The following is a 22,785-nucleotide window of genomic DNA, read 5'->3' on the forward strand; positions in this document are numbered from 1 at the left end:
CCCCGCCCCATATTGGGGTAGAGGGGACCAATTGGGCAGAGCTGGCATGGAGGAGGGGCTGCAGGCCGATCACGGTAGTGGGGACCCATTGGGGGCATGGCCAGCCAGAAGGAGGGGCTGTGGGAGATTGGCTGGCCAGCCCCACCCCCTATTGGGGTGGGGGGTGCAATAAGGGGTGGGCCAGACTCAGGGGAGGGGCTGCGGGCCTATCATGGTGGGGCAGGCTGATCAGGGGCACAGCTGGCCGGGGGAAAGGGCGGACAGCTCTTGATCTGGGTGGAAGAGTCTGATCAGGGGCAGGCTGGCAGGGGGGAGGGGCTGCAAGGTTGGCCAACTGGCCCCACCCCCTGATCGGCTGGTTCGCTGGCCACAGTGGGCGTCATAGCGACCACGGTCGCTGGCTTTTTATATATATAGATTTAGAGGAGATCTGGAGGGATATAAACCAAAGCCTATTTAAACACAGTTTTCTCTGGATGACAGAAACAAACTAATTTTAATTTTTTCTTTGCTCATCTATAGTTTCTAATTTTCATAATAAACTGTTTTTAAAATAAGACAATAATTTTAATGCGATTAATTCAACAAGTAAAGTTAAGTACTGTTTTTACTATTTCACATTTTGAAATTAAAATGTGTAATATACCAGTATTTATAAATATACTGACTTCATATAGTTATTTGAAGAGGAAAAACCAATAGTAAACACTGCCAGGCTGGCTTGGCTCAGTAGCTGAGCGACGATCTATGAACCAGGAGGTTGTGGTTTGATTCCTGGTCTGCCAACTCAATCCCCAGTGGGGGGTGTGCATGAGGCAGCTGATCAATGATTCTCTCTCATCATTGATGTTTCTATAGCTCTCTCCCTCTCTCTTCCTCTCTGAAATCAGTAAAATATATTTTTTAAGAAAAATAGTAAACACACATTCTAAAGTACTCTTGAATTCTGATTTCTCTTTTCAGTCCCAATTCTATAACGTAATATTCATTTCTTAAATCTAATCAAGATATTAATGTAAACCTTTCTCGTGCACTTTCAAAATTGAGAAAAAATTACCAATAAGACTTCTATAATCTCTTAACCTCGAATTTCTCTTCTCTTGTTCCTCGCTGACAGATTTCCACTGTAGTTTCATCCTGAAGTATTCATCACTATAAAAAACAATTTTACACCAAAAACAGCTTACTTTGAACATTTTATTTAAAAATTTTAATTGAGCTTTTCTACAGTTTATCAAAGCATTTATAATGCTAGTGAAATGCAAGTTTATAAATGATACTGAAATGTTTAGTTATGAAAACAAAGGAAAAATAAAACAACCTTATACATGTCATAAATTTTGCTTCAACTACTAGAATAATTTAGGTATGACTGTAAGGAAACATTTACCTTAATCCTTAATATCATACCTAAAATTATTCCAGTCATTAAATATTTAACCATGGAAGTGTCTGAGTAATTACAAATACAAATCTACAAACTTTTTAAAATGTGACAAGTTTACTGCATGAACTTGTTAATGTAAAAATGTCTTAGGAAAACTGGCTAAAAAGTTGAAAAGAAAAGAATTGTTTGAGAGTTTGAATATGCACATAATGATTAGGAGTGAGCTTTAAATTAGGGGCTAAACTAATGAACTGATAACAAGAGTGCACCTGGAAAGTTGTTCTGTTTCTTTTCAAATCTAAGAGATTTAAAAATAGAAACTCTTCCAAAAAAAATGAAAGATCAATTTATGTTACAAGAGCACAGAAAAATTAAAGGTAATTAACCTAAATAGCAAATACACTTTTTATGAGCTATTTTATAATCTCATAATAAATTACAAAAATAAATCAAGATAAATGAAATATTTTAAAATCTAAATCTAATTAGTTTTTTTTTTCAAGTATTCAAAATATTTGTACATAACTACAACGAGGTCCGTCTAATAAATGTTTCTGGTTTGAAATAACTATGGCATTCATAATGTATTTTTTTACTATCACAAAGTTTATTTAATAAAAATTCACTATGAAAATGCATACAACCCAATTTTTCTATTATAGTAAAACAGGTGCTGTGGAGAGGGGACATGTAGAAGCAATTGATTTCTCTGGTGAACACAGCCACTTTATACTCTCCAAGGCTTTTAACATGATGATACTATTTCCTCGCTATTACCATGTTCCAATATTGTTCTGTTGCCCACCAGTTGCCATCTCCACACATTCATCTATCACAAGATTCATAAAAGTATCAAATCCCTACAATATTCCTTGGATATATCTGCCTTCATTTAATTTCAATGATAATTTCTTATCCGTAAGTTCTGTGTTTTTTTTACTCAAGAGAGTAAATTTTGTTCATGGTGTCTACTCAGTGAGCTCAAAGATACCTCCAAACACAATCTGTGGACTCCCTCATGCTCCTGCACTGGTGGGCATAATCTTTAAATTAAAAGATAAAAATAAAATTACTTTCTCATATCCTAGTCTACATATTCTAAATAGTTATCTAAAAACCCTTTTTCTGCCCAGCCAGAGTGGCTCAGTGGTTGAGCATCAAACTATGAACCAGGAAGTCACGGATTGGTCAGGCACATGTCCAAGTCGCAGGCTGGATCCCCAATAGGGGGCATGCAGGAGGCAGCTGATCAATGATCCTCATAATTGATGTTTCTATCTCTCTCTCTCCCTTCTCCCTTCCTCTCTGCAATCAATAAAAGTATTTTAAAATAATAAATAAATAAATAAATACATACATACATACATACATACATACATACATAAATAAATAAATACCCTGTATTAATTTCTATAGGTGAGTTACTTGAATTTCTTTGGTGAACATACAAAAGACAATTACTTACGTTTTTTGTTTTTGTAACTGAGTTCTTTCCTCCTTGGTACTGTCCCAAGGAAAGTAACCCAGAAGAAATTTCCATACTTGCTTTCTCAATGCATGACTGAGTCCCTGAAGAAAACATGCATATTAAACACATTCGTAAAAAAGAATGCAGTACTTTAGTTCACAAAACTTAGATTTAAACAAACAGAAAGACTAATATTTGAGAGAGTTTTATACATAAAAACAGCTCAATTCAGTAAATACTATCTTGTTTTTGACTTCTGGATTCTCAAGATATAAACAGCTGCCAGGAAGTTTAAATAATGCAGAGTATATACAACAGACTGCATAGCAGACAGTGGGGCTGATTAGTCTTTCAAAACCAAATCATTACTGGATAACGCAACTACCACTGGGGCATATACATGTCTTCTTCACATAACCCATAACATCTTAAGTAAGCAAAAATATCTTTCCCTAGGCTTACTGGTATCCCACCTGACATCAGGGACATCACAAGCATCTAACTCTGTCCTGCAGCAATTTTAAAGCATCATTCCTCAAAAAGGAATTCACCCTCCCCCCAAAAAAGAAGAAAATTTTGAACAGCAGCAGTTTAAAATACAATCCATATTAAAGTATTTACCCCTCGAAATATCATCTGCTTCATATTATCTACATTTAAAATTCTTCCTTCAGAATCAATGTTCTTAGTCCATTCTTCCAGTGACACTGGCTCTCTCCTTTGAACAACAGGTGGTTCTCCCAAATCAATCTAAAATAAGATAACCAATAAAAAGTATACCTTTAACCAGTGAAATGAAATTATGTTATATAGAAACTTAAAACTAAAATATGATTACTCAGAAATGTTCTAACATTTTTAATATCTTCCCTTGTTTTCCAACATTTAGTTTATGAACTAAATAGTTAACATTCCATACATTTTTCCTCCTACTAAATATACAAATAATTGGGTTATAAATTCAGGATGGAAAAACATTGGTTATTTTTGGTTTCAATTACATAAGTGCAGAACAGTTAACATGTAAATTCCTATAAGAGATCCTTCACACTAAATGGTATGCTATATTATTAAAAAAAAAAACAACACAGTATTATTCCATTAATCATATTCTAAAATTAGTTTTTCTTTCAAACTAAAATTTGTAGCTCTCAGAACTGATTCATTAGCTCCACTTGGTATTTTCTACAGTTTTTAATTCAATTAACGGATGGTTGGTAATTTAAAAATGCCATTTACAATATAAGCCCTTTAATTAAGTACCACAATTTAGATATTTATAATGTTCTAACTATGTACAGCTTAGCACTGTAACAAATTCAAAAGTGTTGTTGAGCAGATATGTAAAGATTGGCCATAATTCAGGGCCAAAGTCCATAATATTTTAAAAAGAAAAGATTCCCATGAGAATAAAAACCTTAAAGTAGTAGTGTCCTGACTGGTGCCTCTGGAACAGAACTAGAAGCAATACTCTAGGGTCACTATTTATTCACTGCTATGCACTCAATGAAACAAACAACCTGTTCATTATTATTAAAAGGCAATCAGATCATTCCAGTAAGAGAAAGCAGCTTGCAAAGAGGAAGAGAGTCCAAACAGGAAATGGCAAGAAGTCTTTTGAAGACATCATCTATGTCTCCAAGGACAAAATTGCTACATCAAATGGGGTTGTCACTTTATAATACATCTTGTGGCTTCCATGTGGCAGAAATAAAAAGAAAACTTCCACAGTTTCCTGGGGGATCCAGTGACCTTTGGAAGGAAGACAATGGCATTGGCTTTTCTCACTATGAACAATCCAAGTACAAGGAATGACTTCTTGGGTGTTAACTTTCTCCTCAGGATCTGATCTGAAAGCAATGAAAGTACTAGGAACCCCAGAGGATGGAGTGGCCTTATGTATAATCATGGAAAACACCTTACTAAGCTTTAAGAAACTTCCTTTAAAAAGTGTCCCACTGTATCAAGGTTGGGCATTGGTTGGAGGAGCAGAATTTATTACAGCATGTAATTTCAGATTAATGACTAGAAAGAGTTAGATCATATTTGTTCACAAGAAGATGGATATAATACTAAGCTGAGGCAAAGCTGCCCGGTTGGCTGAAATTATCCACAGTAGACAAGCTCTTGAAGTGTTAAGTGGGGCCCTCAAACTGGATTTAAAACAAGCTTTCAACTTAGGAATGGTCAAAGAGGTCTTGCAATCTTCAGATGAAATTGAATATACAAAAGGGGCACAAGTGGCTAAAGCAGTTTATGAAAGGGCCACCAGAAGTCATTAGAACTTTGAAAAAAATATGCTTCTTCAGGCAAAGAAGTTTTATTTCCAAGAGGCATTACAGACCGAAAGAGATCTTTTAGGGACACTCTGGGGTGGACCCATAAATTTAGAGGCTATTGCTAGAAAAGGAAAATTTTGTAAATAGTTACAATTCCAATGACTCATATGTAGAAAAGTTAAATGATATTAAATATGAATGTCAGAATTACTTTGCAGGGTACTGCTAGTACCTGTATTTGGGTTTGTTTTTAAAAATATTTTGAATACCTAAAATCACTGGTATAGTTTTCAGTATATAATATTCCCTCCCTTTTCTGTAGGGGACAGTTTCCATGATCCCAGTAGATGCCTGAAATCGTGGATAGTACTGAACCCATATACACTGTTTCTTCCTTTACTTACATACCAATGATAAAGTTTAATTTGTAAATTAGGTGCAGTTAAGAGATTAACAACAATAACTAATAACACAATTATAACAGTAAAGAAAAGGTAACCAAAGAAAAGAGATCCAACATTAATGAACAGAAAGAATATGTAGTAATCGATGAAGAACAACAATTTGGTGGCAAGACAAGTGTTAGTTGTTAAATATGTTAGCAGAAAGTTACAAGAAAGGATTATGAGAAAGAGGCAGATATAACTGAAATTGAGTTTCTATTTATATAGCATTCATACATGTTTAAAAACATTCCTCCTGTTAAAATATAAGAGCTATATTAATATAAATCTCCACTCACTCTTGTGATGACTTCAAATCCCGGTTCTTCTTGTTGATTTATCTTTAAACCTGGAATAGCATCACTAAGAAAATCCGCCATTTCTGAAGGTGGTCGCTGATGTGTAGAGGGATCGCTGCCTCTCAAACTATCAAAAATGTAGTTTGTGACTTTGGAAAATCCTACCATAGTTGCTGTATAAGGATCCTTTTTAATTTTCTATGTAGCAGAAAGAAAAATATTAGCATTAATTCAAATGAAAAATAAAAATATCTCATGATGGGAAATCGGCACTAAAACAGAGTGGTCTAAGATTATCTTAAAATATTTTTTTCTGAGGAGAAAAAATTTAATTTTCTAAGCCAATCTTTTCATTTGGTTAAAGCAATATATTAAATGGGAAATTAATGCTACTGATTGAATTACAGGTAAACAATGATTTGCAGGCTTCATTCAATCTGCACATCAGAAACATATGCAGTGTGCTTACTTTCCATTGGTGAGTGGCCCACAACAGCTTTCTTCTGTCTAGCAGTCCTGCCTTCACAAAAGAACATTATTTCTTGAAGCGTGCAGTACCACACTAGCCTAACACAAAATATTTGGTAGCTAAGTTTAAAAGCTCACAATACTTAAATATTAGCTGATATTTTAATCTAATTACATGGTTAGTAAATCATGCCAAGAAAAACAATTCGTTCTAGGCAGTGCTGTGCCTGAAAACAGCAAAAGGTTTTTCCACTGCAAGGGTTACTTCTAAATCCCAAAATGCCTGATTATTCATAGTTAGCAAAAATTGTTACTTCTTTAAAGTCAATCTTTATTCATTATTTAATCACAATAAGAAAATCCATTCCCTCACTTTTTTTTTTTTTAATCCTCACCTGAGGATATGTTTTAATTGATTTTTAGAGAGGATAGGGGAGAGAAAAAGAGAAACACTGATGTCAGAAACATTGGTTGGTTGACTCCCCGTACCCACCCCAACCAGAGATTGAACCCACGACCTAGGTATATGCCCTGAAAATCGAACTTGCAACCTTTTGGTGTACGGGACGACGCTCCAATCAACTAAGCCACCCGGCCAGGGCCCTCACTTTTTATTTTAATCAGTGGTTAGCTCTCTTGTCTTCCTTACTTACTTTGTTTAACTTCAGAACCAAGAAGAGCCCTGGCCCGATAGCTCAGTTGGTTAGAGCGTCTTCCCTACACACCAAGGTTATAGATTTGATCCCTGGCCAGGGCACATACAAAAATCAAACGATAAATGCATAAATAAATGTAACAACAAATTGATGTTGCATGCTCTCTCTCTCTCTCTCTCTCTCCCCTTTCCTCTCTCTCTAAAATTAATAAAAAATTAAATTTAAAAAAAAAAAGAACCAAGAGAATATTCGGAACAGAGTAAACACAAACATTTGTTGAGTGAGTAAATGAATGAACAATCAACCATCTCATTAGTTTACATACAAATCTGAGTGAAAAATAAACTAACTTTGTTGTGTCAAGTGCACATTTTTAGCCAAATTCAAGATTATACTCAAATATTTTAAGAGGAATAAGAACCTACTTAAATAGAAAATAAAAATTCAAACTAGATCTTTGCCTAAGTTTGTCATTAATGAATTCAAAATAGCTTACACAATGATATTTCACCTAATCAATGAAAGCTGTTTCAGTATTATGATAAAGGGGGAAAATGCTTTGAGAGTAACTAAGAACCAAAGAAGCTTCTAACAATATAAAACATACTATTATTTCTATAAAATTACAGCGAACAGTTTTATAAAGTTTACAAAGAGACATTTGCCTCATTCTGTGTAACTAAGAAAGTTGAGAGGTGGAGGTATATAAAATAATGGAGATAGATTAACAGATTAATAATACAGACAGATTTAAGAAACATACTTGTATTAAACCATATGTTGGTTCATCAAGAAGATTTTCAAAAGACTGTGAAAGACTCTTATTCGGACAATTCACAAGAAGTATTCTTTTATCCTGTGGAGCTCTGTAATAAAAAGAAGGGATGTGTTGAAAATGCTAGCACAATGCATCAATTATTACCTGAATAACTCTAGTGCAGTTACTTTTCCTTAACAACAATGAAAAACTTAAATGTCTAGTTTTAGAATTGTTTCCCATTAATATAATATTAACAAGTACTTAGAACTACCTTGAGTTCCAAAACTACATGAAATATCAAATTAGCAAACATGAAAGGGTTGAAGTATATTTTTCTTCTAAGTAAAACCAAGAGGACTACATTGTAATGAACCCAAATTCTTGTTTAGAATTATAGCAGAAAACCTTAAAAATATAGCTTCCTTTATATCATCAAAACTAAAGTAAGACAAAACACACTCTAGGATTCATCAGTATATATACTATTATACACTCTAGGAAAATGTCCCATTTTGAAATGGTTTCAAATTTCATTCCACAGCTTGGTATTATTGCATATAAGATGTTAAAAATATAAGATACAGCCCGGCTGGTGTGGCTAAGTAGTTGAGCATCGACCAATGAACCAGGAGGTCAAGGTTCAATTCCCAGTCAGGGCACATGCCTGAGTTGCAGGCTCAATCCCCAGTAAGGGGCATGCAGGAGGCAGCCAATCAATGATTCCCATCACTGATGTTTCTATCTCTCTCTCCCTATTCCTTTCTCTCTCTGAAATCAGTAAAACCTATTAAAAAATATAAATGGTAAGATTATCTGTTAAAGATCATTAATCATGCTAACCGTAATTACTAACACACACAAACATATTTAACAAGATTATATAATGTACAGTTCAGGTAATAATATTTTTTAGTTCTTGCTTATTAAGCTCAGGACACAAGTTTTTCTTTGTATTTCTGCAGAGCTACAGAACAAATAAAATATATTCCAAGCAGCCCTGACCAGTTTGGCTCAGTGGATAGAGCGTAGGCCTGCGGACTGAAGGGTCCCAGGTTCGGTTCCGGTCAAGGGCATGTACCTGGGTTGCGGGCACATCCCCAGTGCGGGGCGTGCAGGAGGCAGCTGATCGATGTCTCTCTCTCATCGATGTTTCTAGCTCTCTGTCCCTCTCTCTTCCTCTCTGTAAAAAAATCAATAAAATATATTTTTAAAATATATATATATATATATATATATTCCAAGCAGACATCTAATTTCAGGTAATCAGATGAATTATCCACTTTTTTTTCTATTCAAATAAGTTTGGTAACTCAGTAAGTCAAATGTAATGAATCCACAACTTTTGTGTTTAAAATAAAAATTAAATGTGTTATTTTGCTACTATCTATTTATAGTTTATTATAAATGTTTGAGATAAGAACTTTAATAACAGTTATCTCTTCTCAATTCTAACATAACAGAATGCAACAGCAATGCTAAGGGGAATATGAAATCCAAAACAGGATCTTTTTCTTACATATTCAGAAACAGCACTCAATCTTCAGAGACAATAGGAGCTTAATAAGCCCTTTGGCTTTTTAAAAGTAGCTGAAGTTGAGTCATTTGCAGTAGAAAAAAAATTTTTTTTAATGTTCAATTTTCATTAAACACCATCTTTCTGAGCACTTTTTGGGGTCATGTTTAATATGAAGACCTACAGTACAGGTTCTCGCATAGTATTTTCAAATAGGTCAACTTTTAAATGTAGCACCAGAACAAGAAACTAACATAGAAACATACTTTTTCCTACCACAGTGCTGCTGGTGCAGTGGTTATTATTTTGTTTCTAACAATAGTTAAGTCAAATTACTTCTTTAAAATCCAAATAAAAATTGGTCATTAAAGTCAAAACTCTGGTTATGCATGTAGAAGAGGAACAAATATACAACCATCAACTATCTGGACTCAGATCATTATGGCTATAGATCTAAAACTGTAGTCAGTAAACTGTAGATGGGAAGAAGAAATGATTGCCCAATGAACAAGCAACCACAGATACTTTGTAAAAAGGAATGATTTCATTTTTTATAGCCAATGTTCTGTGATGAGGGGCTGGGGAGAGCTCTAGGAGGAGAGAGATAAGAAATTTAAGACTTAGTTGCCCCTAAAAAAAATCAAAACATTTTTAAAGTACATCAGCCAAAAGACAAGTAGTATATTGTTAGGCAATTACAGAGTATTGGCATTCCAGAATATTGCTACATTTCCACAATAGTACAAACTCCATGAAGGCAGGGGTCATATCTTTTTTGATTATTGCTCTTTCCAGCACTTGACCCAGTTCCTCAAAAAAAAAAAAAAAGTCATTGAATAAAAAAATAGAGGGAGAAAGAACACCGTTCCCTTGGTTTCATGGTTTCATGTTTCCAAATGGAAATATGAACTTGTTCTAAAGAAATTCTCCTTCACAGGGACACAACTGATTGCTGAAATCAGGAAAGAACAAGGTTCATGTTTGGCATAATCCCATCCCGGCTCTCTCCTGTTCCTGGATCAGCCTGCCAACAGAGAAAGCAGTTTCTAGTCTGCTCTCACTCACATCATAAGTGATCTGTCCCTCTTGAGGGAGACCTGCAGTTATCTAAAAATGACAAAAACTGGGTGCCTTCAAAACTAATTTGAGGTGGATTATTACGATGCTGCATATCTAAGCTTCACCGATAATGGTGATATTTTTATCAGCAACGGTCTGATTCTTATATTTACTACTCAGTAATTTACAAATGCAGAAAAGGAAACAACAGTTCACTTACAGCCCTCATTAAAATATCACCAACACACATTCAAGCTACACATGCCCTTATAATGTGACTAGAGGCCCGGTGCACGAAATTCATGCATGGAGGGGTGGGGGGGTAGGGCAGTCCCTCAGCCAAGCCTGCACCCTCTCGCAATCCAGGACCGCTGGCTCATAACTGCTCACCTGCCTGCCTGCCTGATCAGCCCTAACCACTCACCTGCCTGCCTAATCGCCCCTAACTGCTTGCCCGCCTGCCTCATCACCCCTAACCACTCACCTGCCTGCCTCATCACCCCTAACCGCCTCTGCCTCAGCCCTCGCTGTTTTGTCCGGAATGACATCCAGAGGGTCGTTCAACTGTCCAGTCTAATTGGCATATTACGCTTTTATTATTATAGACAGATTGCTGAGAACATCCGTTTCCCAACCAGGATAGAAAACACTCTACATCTTAAGCTAAAATCTGTTTCCTTCTATTTTCTCTTTGGAGTCATACAAAACAAATGTACAATTTATTTCTTTAACATCCCTTTCAATATTACTTATAGAATTAAAAGTATCATACCATTTATTCATTCAACTAAGATTGATTGTGCAAATACATGCTATGCACTGTAGCTAGGAACTCAGGAGACAATACAAACAAGATAGAAGCAATCCCTGCCTGTCTATAAGACCTTACATTCTAGAGCAGAACATTAAAAAATAGACAAAATGATTTTATTCTGTTAAGGGCCATGAAGGAAGCAAACAAGAGAATGAGACAGTGAAAAGGAATGTCGTGGGAACCTACATTATATGGGAGACAGGGGCATCCAGAGAAGCTCTTCTGAGGAAGTGCCATTAAACTAATATCTTGAGTATCGGAAAGGAAAAAATATATCCCACACAAAAGAAATAGGATCCATAAGGAGATCCTAAGACAAGAAAGCATTTAGGGTGTTTTGTGACCTGAAAGAAAATCATGTGGCTAGACTACAGAAGAGAATAGTGTGAGATAAGGTTTAAGAGATAAACAGAACTAAGAGAGGGCAGGTCCTCGTTGACCATAGTAAGAAGTCTGGATTTTATTTAATGTTACACCAAAATTCCTCTTCTTCAAGTTAATGTTTTTCATGATACCATTTTTATCTCTTTTATTACACGTCATCTTTTCCATGTAGAATAGTCTAACACATTTAAAATTAAGCCCAGTTCTCCAAAGTATGAACTCACCAGTAGAGAGGTTCTACCACTTCATCCTTGGTACTATGCTTTAATCAAGTCCCAGATCGAATGAAGCTATTTTGTGAGTGTTACATCACAACACTGATTAATGAGCTTGCTTGCTCAAAAGTAAAACCCAAGTCTTTAACACGTGCTATTCAGATGGCCAAACCTTCTGCCCCAATCATGACAATGCCTCACCTGAAATCTTAATCTCCTATATGGTAGCCTAGTCACAGCCTTTCACTTGAATATCCAGACCCAAATACTACCAACCAGGCCTGACTTCCTTATGGTTACTGGTACTGATCAGCATATCTAATGCCAGCCAGGAATGATCAACATGGTAGGGGAGAAAATTTCATTCCAGAAAATACATAGTCAGTATCTTCCAACAATTGGATCACTCTTAGCTTTATATAAACTAAATTTAGACATGATAAAATAAGGACATTTTTCTATTTTCTATTATAAAGTGAGGACATTATTCATAAAGTTAACAATCATCCCTACAGTTCCCCAAGCTGAAAATCGCAACTTCTCCTTTCTCACCTCCACATATCCAATCAATCACAAACTCTAATACTTGTATCTTCCCTGTCACTCTCCCATTTCATGCCTCTATAATTTCATCTAGATAACTAGAACAACTTGCTAACATGATTTACAAGATCTTTCATGCTTTGGCCTTTACCCAGCTCTTTGGCCTCATCTTTATATTTAGTAACCTCCATTTTCCCACTATGCAGACCTGTGATATTGAATTACTTCTGTTCTGTGATTACATCATGTTTTACATCCTTTCTCTATCTAAAACATCTCTCTTTTTAAATATGTCCTTCCCTAATGGTCACTCGTCGGGTCTCAATATAGATGTCGCTTCCTCAGAAAGTATTCCTGAGCCCTACCCAACCTGCAATCTGAATGAGGTACCCTTCCTTTCTTCCTGGGAGCTCCCAAAACACCTTGTACATACATCCTTCATTTTAGTTCTTGATTTCATTGCCACTTTTGGTCGTCATCCTTCACAAGACCGTAAACCAGGGGTGGGCAAACTTTTTGACTCGAGGGCCACAATGGGTTCTTAAACTGGACCGGAGGGCCGGAACAAAAGCATGGGATGGAGTGTTTGTGTGAACTAATATAAATTCAAAGTAAAGGAGCGGAGGGGAGAGCAAGAGAACCCTCCGCTCTTTCGGCTCTGCGGGCCGGATAGAACAGCCGAACAGGCCGGATCCGGCCCACGGGCCGTAGTTTGCCCACGGCTGCTGTAACTCTCAGATATCAAGAAATGTGCCTGTTTTATTCTCTACTAAATATCAAGCAACTAGCACAGTGCTCAGAACATAACTGATACCCAAAATATATTTGATGAGAGTGACAGTAAGAAGGAATATGTGTGTACAAAGGTACATAGGTGAATAAATGTAAGATATAAGATTTTTGAAAAATGATTATAATCCTATATAATAAAAGCCTAATATGCTGCTAAGAGTCCAGTCATCCAGTGAACCAATCAAAGCATAATATGCTAATGATATGCACTGACCACCAGAGGGCAGACGCTCCAACCAGTAGGTTACCTTGCTGCTGGGGTTCAGCCGATTGAGACTGAGCGAGACAGACCGGACACGCCTTAGAACCCTCCCATGGTCCCTCCCCGGCTGGCCAACCTTTCACATCCCTCCGCAACCCCAATCATGCACCAGTGGGGTCCCTCGGCCTGGCCTGCGCCCTCTCACAATCCGGGACCCCTCAGGGGATGTTGGAAAGCCGGTTTCGGCCTTATCCTACTCAACACAGGAGCTTCCCCCCGTGGTCAGTGTGCTCCCACTGGAAGAGCGCCGCTCAGCCAGAAGCCAGGCTCATAGCTGGCAAGTGCAGCAGTGGTGGCGGGAGCCTCTCCCACCTCCGTGGCAGCGCTAAGGACCCCTTGGGAGATGTCCGCCTGCCGGCAGGGAGCAAGCCTAAGCCAGTAGGAAGACATCCCCCGAGGGGTGACGGACTGTAAGAGGGCATAGGCCGGGCTGAGGGGAACCCCCACCCCACTGCACGAATTTCCTGAACAGGGCCTCTAGTAATTTTATAAAGGGCTTAGATTTGCCTAACTTAAATTTCCAATATTACAAATAAAACTCTACATACCTAATAAAAACTACATAATAAAAGGTAAATTTGGTAAATATATAATCCATAAGCTACTGATGCATCTTCACTTAAATGTGTATAAAAATACCAGACCACTCTTTTCTTTAAAACAGTGCCATGATAATAGGTTGCAGATCCAAATTATTAAAATGGCAAAACGTTATTCAAAGTAGTTGATATCCCAGGAAAATAAAAAGCTGCTTGTACCCTGGTACACACATAGGTTGCGAATACCCACTGACAAGTAAAAATAGTTTGCCTTGAGTCCAATACAACAATCCAATTTCAATAAGTAGAAAATAATTGATACTTACTCACACAATACCACATATTTTTCAAGAGAGTCAATCAGTAGTTTGCTATCACCTTGATGAAAGTGCAGAGCAGGGAGAACGACGTCATCCTTTAGACAGAATACCAAATACGACCAGCCCATACCCTCTTTGTTTTGCTTGATTGATTTCAGGTCTGTCAAACTGAACAGGAATGACCATTTGCTTTTCCCATTTCTTTGACTTGGAGTATCTTAAAAACAAGAAAATGGGGCAAAATATTTTTGTTCACCTTTTTAAAAGGTACTGACAGTGCTCTTCATGATGGCCTAACAGAAATTTGTTGACCCTAGGGAATGACTATACCATTCATATCACTATGGCTCCCACCTGTATTAAAAATGGCAGCATATATTTTCTTTAAAAAATAATTTTTAAAATAATTATCCTATTGCACACAAATTAAAAAGGTTATCCCCATTTAAATATAAGCTTTGCCCAAAATGAACATGACTCTGGAAGCAGACTGGCTGGATTCAAATTACAAAACCACAATCTTACTAAACGAATGATTTGGAGCAAATAAAAATCTTTCTGAGCCTATTTCATCATCTGTAAAATGGAGAGAATTATACTTACCTCACAATGTTATTCTAAGAATTAAAAGAGATAATACTTGTCGACTAACTAGGTACAGTGCGAAGTATGTAGCAAATGCTCAATAAATGTTAATATTTTCCACTACCCCAATATGAATGATGATGCTCTTGGACAATCATTTAAAACAAAAACAAACCTTTATTTCCATCACATCCACTGCAATTACTTTTACTAGACTACACTGAGTGAAGATAAGTATACCAGTATAAAAAAAAATATTGGGGTGAATAGCCAAACTATTACTGGGGGGGGGGGGGAGGCAAAAACCCAAAGAACAGTGGGGAATTAAGGGTAAAAATATAACTAAATTGTGAATGCTTCCAAGAGAATGAATACATTTAATCTTCCTGCTAAATCAATCTTATACTAAATTAAGACCTCATATTTCAAATCAAACTATAGTTATGTAAAATAAAGCATTTTCTGAGTTTGTGGGCTGTTTATAGAAGCTTTAAAATCCTAGGTTTGTGAACAATATCATAATTGATAACAAGCAACTTAAAGATTATCCATTTAAATAAAAATTTGGAGAACAAGGAAAAATGTTGTTTCTTCTCATTAATGTACAAAATTAATTTGTAATCTAGTTATAATTTCAAATCATTTTATTTTAACTCAGACATAAACATGTCATGTTCCTAAAATTTTAAAAAACATTGTACCTAATGTTCTTTCCCAAGAAGTGTCATACTGTTATTCAAGCTCTTCATTAATTCCGTCCCACACCATCAATTGTACAAGGATAAACTGCATAGATGATATATGCTTATAGAACTTGATCAAAGGGTAGATCTATTGCTGTTGACCTGCATGTGTATCACCCTTCTTATACAGTCAGGAACATGATAGCTCCATCAACTCCAAAGAGATCTCCTACATTGACACAAAGAAATCTATAGCTTATAGAAATTGCTACCTGCAAGGAATGCAGGCACCATTCCTATTTCATGGGCACTTTAGCAAGTATCATTTCAAAGGAAGCCCAGAAAGGCTCAAGTAACACACCAGTTCGAATGCTGAACTCATATCTAAGACTGGCACTAAATTAAGTGACATGTGCCCACTTGGCTGCTATATAACATGTTTGACTAGAATTTATATTATAGAGCTTATAACATTACTACAAGCTAATATCAAAGTGAGAATTCTACAATTCCAATGTCTTCATAAATCATTTAAGTGTGAATATACACTTAAGACTACCTATTACTATATTATCTGCAAAGAACAAAAATATTTTCACAGCGAAAGAGCAATGGAAAACTAGATATAAACAATTATTTAAATAAAATTCTTAAGTTAGGGGTCCCAGATTGGAGAGGGTGCAGGCTGGGCTGAGGGACACCCCTCCCCCAGTGCACGAATTTTGTGCACTGGGCCTCTAGTCTTATATAATAAAAGCCTAATATGCTAAGTGTCCAGTCTGTTCAACCTATCAAAGCATAATATGCTAATGATATGCTAAGGCCGCTCAACCGCTCGCTATGACGTGCACTGACCACCAGGGGGCAGATGCTCCAAAATGTAGGTTAGCTTGCTGCTGGGATCTGGCCAACTGGGATTGAGCGAGAAGGGCCAGACACACCCTGGAGCCCTCCCACGGTCCCTCCCCAGCTGGCCAACCTCGGGAACCTTTCAGGGGATGTCAGAGAGCCAGTTTCAGCCCAATCCCGCAGGCCAGGCCAAGGGACCCCACTAGTGCATGAATTCGTGCACCAGTCCTCTAGTATTAAATAAAACAGAAAATGCCTCACACATTTCCTCAGTTAAAACGCTGACAAGTGATGAGATAAATATCACAAGTCAATTCTAGAAGTCCCTTTACTAGAATACAGCTTCATGAGAACAGGAACTTTATTTTGTCACAGCTATATCCCCAGCTCCTAGAAGAGTGACTACCACGTACAGGTACTCAAAGATCTGTTGAATAAATGAATAACTAGGACAGGTCAACAATTTAATCTATCATCAATAACTAACGAGAAACAGATGGTTACAAAGAAACAGAAACCAAGAGTTAGCTCAAAATTTCCTTCTTTTTCCTTACAGAAAGGTAATAAAACTAATTGGTACTGATGAACTTACTATGTTACCAAATACGTATAAAAACATCACCAAAACACTGACATTAGAAAACTGGCCATAATGCAGAAGAGTAAAACGAAAGAGCTCAGTAAGTATCCATGTCTTAAATAGAATTAACATCAAAGAAATGACATTTTAGATGGGTTTGTAGAGCATCATGGCAGTCTGTTGTTATGGGAATATATATTTTCAAAACATTTATCTAGTACATAAAAGCAAATATTTAGCAGTAGAAACTCTAAAGAAATTTAAAGTTAAATAAATCTTTGATAGTCAATTTTTTAAAGGTTTGTCCCAAGTTTCCTTTGTAAATCACCAACAAGAGTAAAAATATTTGAAAAAAAATTCTTTTTAAAAATATAAAAATGGCCAAGGCCGGTTTGGCTCAGTGGATAGAGCGTCGGCCTGCGGACTGGGGGGTCCCGGGTTCGATTCCGGTCAGGGGCATGTAACTTGGTTGCGGGCACATCCCCAGTGGGGGGTGTGCAGGAGGCAGCTGGTCGACGTTTCTCTCTCATCGATGTTTCTGACTATCTATCACTCTTCCTTCCTCTCTGTAAAAAATCAGTAAAATATATTAAAAAAAAAAAAAAATATATATATATATATATATGGCCCTGGCCTGGCCAGTTTTCTCAGTGGTTAGAGCATCGGCCCTCAGATGGAAGGGTCTTGGATTCAATTCCTGGTCAAGGCATGTACCTCCGCGTTGCAGGTTCAAAACCCAGCCCCAGTCGGGACACATGCGGGAGACAACCAATTGATGTGTCTCTTATATCAATATTTCTCTCTCTCTCTCCCTCTCTCTCTCTCTTTCTCTCCCCCACCCCTCCCTTCCTCTCTTTCACTATCTCTAAAAGATCAATGGAAAAAAATATCCTTGGGTGAGGCTTAAAAATATATATATGTATATACTAGAGGCCCGGTGCACGAAATTTGTGCACGGGGTGGGGGTGACCCTAAGCCCAGCCTGCACCCTCTCCAATCTGGGACCCCTCAAGGGATGTCCGACTGCCTTCCCGATGTCCACTGGGATCGGGCCTAAACAGGCAATCGGACATCCCTCTCACAATCCAGGACTGCTGGCTCCCAACTGCTTGCCTGCCTGCCTTCCTGATTGCCCCTAACCGCTTCTGCCTGCCAGTCTGATCACCCCCTAACCACTCCCCTGCCAGCCTGATTGATGCCTAACTGCTCCCCTGCCAGCCTGTTTTCCCCTAACTGCCCTCCCCTGCAGGCCTGGTCCCTCCCAACTGCCCTCCCCTGATGGCCATCTTGTGGTGGCCATCTTGTGTCCACATGGGGGGCAGGATCTTTGACCACATGGGGGCAGCCATCTTGTGTGTTAGAGTGATGGTCAATCTGCATATTACTCTTTTATTAGATAGGATAGAGCCTGGTGCACGGGTGGGGGCCAGCTGGTTTGCCCTGAAGGGTGTCCCGGATCAGGGTGGGGGTTCCCTTAGGGCGTGAGGCGGCCTGGGCAAGGGGCCTGTGGTGGTTTGCAGGCTGGCCACGCCCCCCTGGCAACCCAAGCGGAGGCCCTGGTATCTGGGGTTTATTTATCTTCTACAATTGAAACTTCGTAGCCTGGAGTGGAGCCAAGCCTTCTGCTTGCTCCATGGCGGCAGCATTTTTGGGGGGATTTATGTATCTTCTATAATTGAAACTTTGTAGCCTTAAGCGGAGGCCTGGGCCGGCCAGGGTGTGCGGAAAGCTTGGCTTCCTCCATCACCGGGGGCAACCCTAGCCTCCTGCTCTCTCCAGCTCCGTGGCTGCCGCCATTTCTGTTTGGGTTTATGTATCTTCTGTCATTGAAACTTTGTAGCTTTGAGTGGAGGCCTAAGCTGGCAAGGGCAGGCGGAAAGCTTGGCTTCCTCCATCGCCGGGGAAACCCAAGCCTCCCTCCTGCTCTCTGTGGCCGTAGCCATCTTGGTTGGGTTTGTTTGCATATTCGCTCCTGATTGGCTGGTGGGCATGGCTTGTGGGCGTGGCTTGTGGGTGTAGCAGAGTGATGGTTAATTTGCATATTACTCTTTTATTTGATAGTATATATATAGTTTCATAATGGCACAAATTTGAATTCTGAAACATCAAGCCTAGAAAATGTCTCCTTTAGGAAGGAGTTTTGATAAAATATAATCAGATAAGATAGTCTAGGACAGGATAGGATGGGACAGAGTGCACTGTGCTTCATAACTCCTTGTTCAGTTACATATATGTATGCATATTGGGCCATATTGTTTAATGTTTTTCTTACTGCTATGCACAACCACAATTTTTTTTTTAATACTGGGGAAAAAAGAAGAAAATCTTAACTTTTAATAACTACGAAATAAAGTTATGCTCTTTACTTTTGTAAGTCACAATGCATGGCCAAGCCATGTAAGCAGTATTTACATCTGTGTTTTTTCTAAGCTATACAGAGGTTCTCGACTTCACACATTTATATCACTAGGAGATTTTCAAAAGTACAGATGTCCAGGCTCTATTTCCAGAGTATTGTTTAATTTGCTGAATAAAAGCCAAGCATTAGTATTTTTTTAAAAGCCTAATCTTACCAAATAATTTCAATGTGCAAAGTTGAAAACCATTATTCTAAAAAAGATCTTTAGCCCTGGTCAGTGGCTCAATTGCTTGGAGCGTCGTCCTGTACACCAAAAGGTTGTGGGTTCAATTCCCAGTCCTGGCACATACCTAGGTTGTGGGTTCGATCCCAGGTTGGGGCAACTGATCGATGTTTCTCTTTCACATCATGTTTCTCTCTCTCCCCCCTTCCTCTCTCTCTAAAAAAAACAAATAAAAAGATCTTTATTGTCAGAGTATACTTTTCTCATCCACATAATGCTTCTTTCTTCTATGGAATTCTGAAAACTAGTTTTGCTCATTCCTGCAGCCTGACTTTTTCATTTTCAAGGATTTAACAGTATTAGGCAACAACAAACAAAAAATAGCAATTCACATAACCAATCCTAAAAATCTAATCTAGAGAAGCTAAAAATCCCCCACATGCCAAATATACTAAACTCCTGTGGTTTTATCTTTCCTTAACACTTTCCAATGCTCTGGTTCTCTTTCGATAGAAAGAGAATTCCAGTAAGTTATTAAGTAAGTAAGTAAGTAAGTAAATAAATAAATAAATAAATAAATAGGAAAGGCACACACATGCATAAACTGATTGTCAATATCTTGTGAATTACTACTTATTTCTTAATTGCCACTGTTTCTAAGAAATGATACAGTTCAAAATGTAACTACTATCTATAATAATCTATAGTAATAAAAGGATAATATGCTAATTAGACCAGACGTCCTTCCGGACAAGGCCAGGGGCTGCAAGGGAAGCCTGGGTCCCAGGTGCCAGAGGGAAGATGGTGCTGGCAGCCAGGGGAAGGAAGGCCTACTCATGCACGAATTTCATGCATCAGACCTCTAGTATATGAGAATAATTCCCCAGGCCATATATAAAAATTAATTTTACTTAGTAACAATGATATATAAATGTAGCAACAGATATCCTAATAAATTCTGGTAAACATAGATAAATTCCTATAGTCAAACCAAAATCATTAAGAGATAAAATGTACTTGTAATTATAAAACATAGAGGAATCAATAGGAAAAAAACATTTTAACTCCATACAAGTGTTTAATATTTTTAAAAGCGATCAATCACAAATAACCTGGCCATATCACAGATAGGCTATACCATATTTAGAGTAATACATGTGTTCTATCAGGCTACTGGCATGGCTCTTTTTTGTTATCTACAAGTAGATAATTACCACATAGCAAACACAGATTTAAATCCTATATAATAAAAGGCTAATATGCAAATTGACCAAAAGGTGGAATGACCCGTCACTATGATGTGCACTGACCAGCAGGAGGCCGATGCTCAATGCAGGAGCTGCCCCCTGGTGGTCAGTGCGCTCCCACAGGGGGAGCACCGCTCAGCCAGAAGCTGGGCTCACAGCTGGCAAATGCAGCGGCAGTGGTGGGGGTCCCGGACTGTGAGAAGTAGCATGCCGGGCTGAGGGACCCCCCACCCCAGTGCACGAATGTCGTGCACCAGGTCTCTAGTATATATGTAAAAGAGAATAATCACTGAACATGTATAAAGGAGAGACTGCAATGAGTTGTTAAATTCCCAGGCAACACTGACATTAGAATAGGATGGTTAGTGGTATACTCCATCTCCCCCTGGTGCTTTGGGATGAAATAAGTTTCTTTTTTAAAAATTCTACTAGATTAAGAATAATATGCATGAGAGACAGCCAAAGCAATTTTCTAAAGTGTTTCTATTTTTTGCCATTAATAACTACAAAACAGAAAAGGTATTTTTAAAGCCTTTTTTATGAAGTCACAACCAACAAAACAAAACAAAGCAAAAAAGTGATGAAAAGGGAATATAACTAAAATATAAGAGTTATCTGTATTAAAGCACCAAAGCATCCTTCTTCTCTGACTGAGGAACATGAAAGAACGATCTTTGCACTTTTGTTTATATAATATTGCAGCAAATCAGTTTAAGATTTCAAAAGATTTAATTCATACCTCCATTGGTATGTGGCTTCTTTTTAAATGAAACTGTATTAACCATGTCCCACTCTGCTTCGTAACTGTTCACATGTTCTGGTCCTCGATGAGCTCTTTCTCTTGGGGCCTGAGTCCATTCTACAACTGAACTGGAATCCTAAAATGATTGTAACACATAAAATATTTAGAAACTAGAAGTAGAATTTAATTTCAATCAATAATGTCTTCTCAGCATCTATATAAATTAAATTTGTACATTAGGCATCACTGGTGAGAAAACACGAACACTATTTCCTGTCATTTCCTCCCTTGCCCATCTTTACCATCGGGAGTGCACCTTTCCCATCCCTCTTCCCTTCCCCCCCAGTCATGTTACACCTTTGCCTTTCCCTCTCCTAAGCTCCAAGGGCCCTTCTTTTGCTTCTGTTGCTTGTTTCCTGAGCCTACACAGCCCAACTGGCTCACTACTTCTATCTTCGTAACTTTCTAAATAAACGGTCTCTTGCAATCCTATCTAATCCTATATGCAAATAAACCCAACCAAGATGGCTATGGCCACAGAGAGCAGGAGGGAGGCTTCGGTTTCCCGGCAATGGAGGAAGCCAAGCTTTCTGCCTGCCCTTGCCGGCCTAGGCCTCCACTCAAGGCTACAAAGTTTCAATGATAGAAGATACATAAACCCAAACAGAAATGGCGGCAGCCACGAAGCTGGAGAGAGCAGGAGGCTAGGGTTGCCCCCAGCGATGGAGGAAGCCAAGCTTTCCACACACCCTGGCTGGCCCAGGCCTCCGCTTAAGGCTACAAAGTTTCAATTATAGAAGATACATAAATCCTAACAGAAATGGCTGCCGCCATGGAGCGAGCAGAAGGCTTGGCTCCGCTCCAGGCTACAAAGTTTCAATTGTAGAAGATAAATAAATCCCAGATACCAGCGCCTCCACTTGGGTCGCCAGTGGGCGTGGCCGGACTGCAAACCACCACAGACCCCTCACCCAGGCCGCCCCACGACCCAAGGGAACCCCCACCCTGATCCAGGACACCCTTCAGGGAAACCAGCTGGCCCCCACCCGTGCACCAGGCCTCTATCCTATCTAATAAAAGAGTAATATGCAGATTGACCATCACTCTAACACACAAGATGGCTGCCCCCATGTGGTCAAAGATCCTACCGCCATGTGGACACAAAATGGCCACCACAAGATGGCCATCAGGGGAGGGCAGTTTGGAAGGACCAGGCCTGCAAGGGAGGGCAGTTGTGAACGATCAGGACAACAGGGGAGGGCAGTTGGGAAGGACCAGGCCTGCAAGGGAGGGCAGTTGTGGGCGATCAAGCCTGC

General features: G+C 38.5%; 1 protein-coding gene and 1 pseudogene across 4 annotated transcripts in view; one reads left to right on the top strand and one right to left on the bottom strand.

Moving 5' to 3' along the window:
• The window catches only part of TBC1D15 (TBC1 domain family member 15), a 91,028-nt gene that overhangs the window by 25,190 nt on the left and 43,053 nt on the right, over nt 1-22,785 (bottom strand). For 2 of the 3 annotated variants that reach the window (XM_080662705.1, XM_080662704.1), the window contains 7 exons: nt 21,467-21,605; nt 14,208-14,418; nt 7,764-7,866; nt 5,877-6,074; nt 3,477-3,605; nt 2,853-2,956; nt 1,058-1,152 (listed from right to left, as the gene is read on the bottom strand). In XM_080662705.1, the coding sequence (XP_080518831.1) occupies nt 1,058-1,152; nt 2,853-2,956; nt 3,477-3,605; nt 5,877-6,074; nt 7,764-7,866; nt 14,208-14,418; nt 21,467-21,512 (886 nt within the window). In that variant the 5' untranslated portion in view covers nt 21,513-21,605. Of the gene's footprint in view, nt 1-1,057; nt 1,153-2,852; nt 2,957-3,476; nt 3,606-5,876; nt 6,075-6,345; nt 6,397-7,763; nt 7,867-14,207; nt 14,419-21,466; nt 21,606-22,785 lie in introns of all 3 variants that reach the window. The other variant, XM_080662703.1, reaches the window with a different exon arrangement.
• LOC308245122 (ethylmalonyl-CoA decarboxylase-like) lies at nt 4,449-5,281 on the top strand (annotated as a pseudogene). Its single transcript has one exon. The product of its transcript is annotated as an ethylmalonyl-CoA decarboxylase-like (transcript).

This window comes from Plecotus auritus, assembly GCF_963455305.1.
Source record: "Plecotus auritus genome assembly, chromosome: 3".
Lineage (NCBI taxonomy): Eukaryota > Metazoa > Chordata > Mammalia > Chiroptera > Vespertilionidae > Plecotus > Plecotus auritus.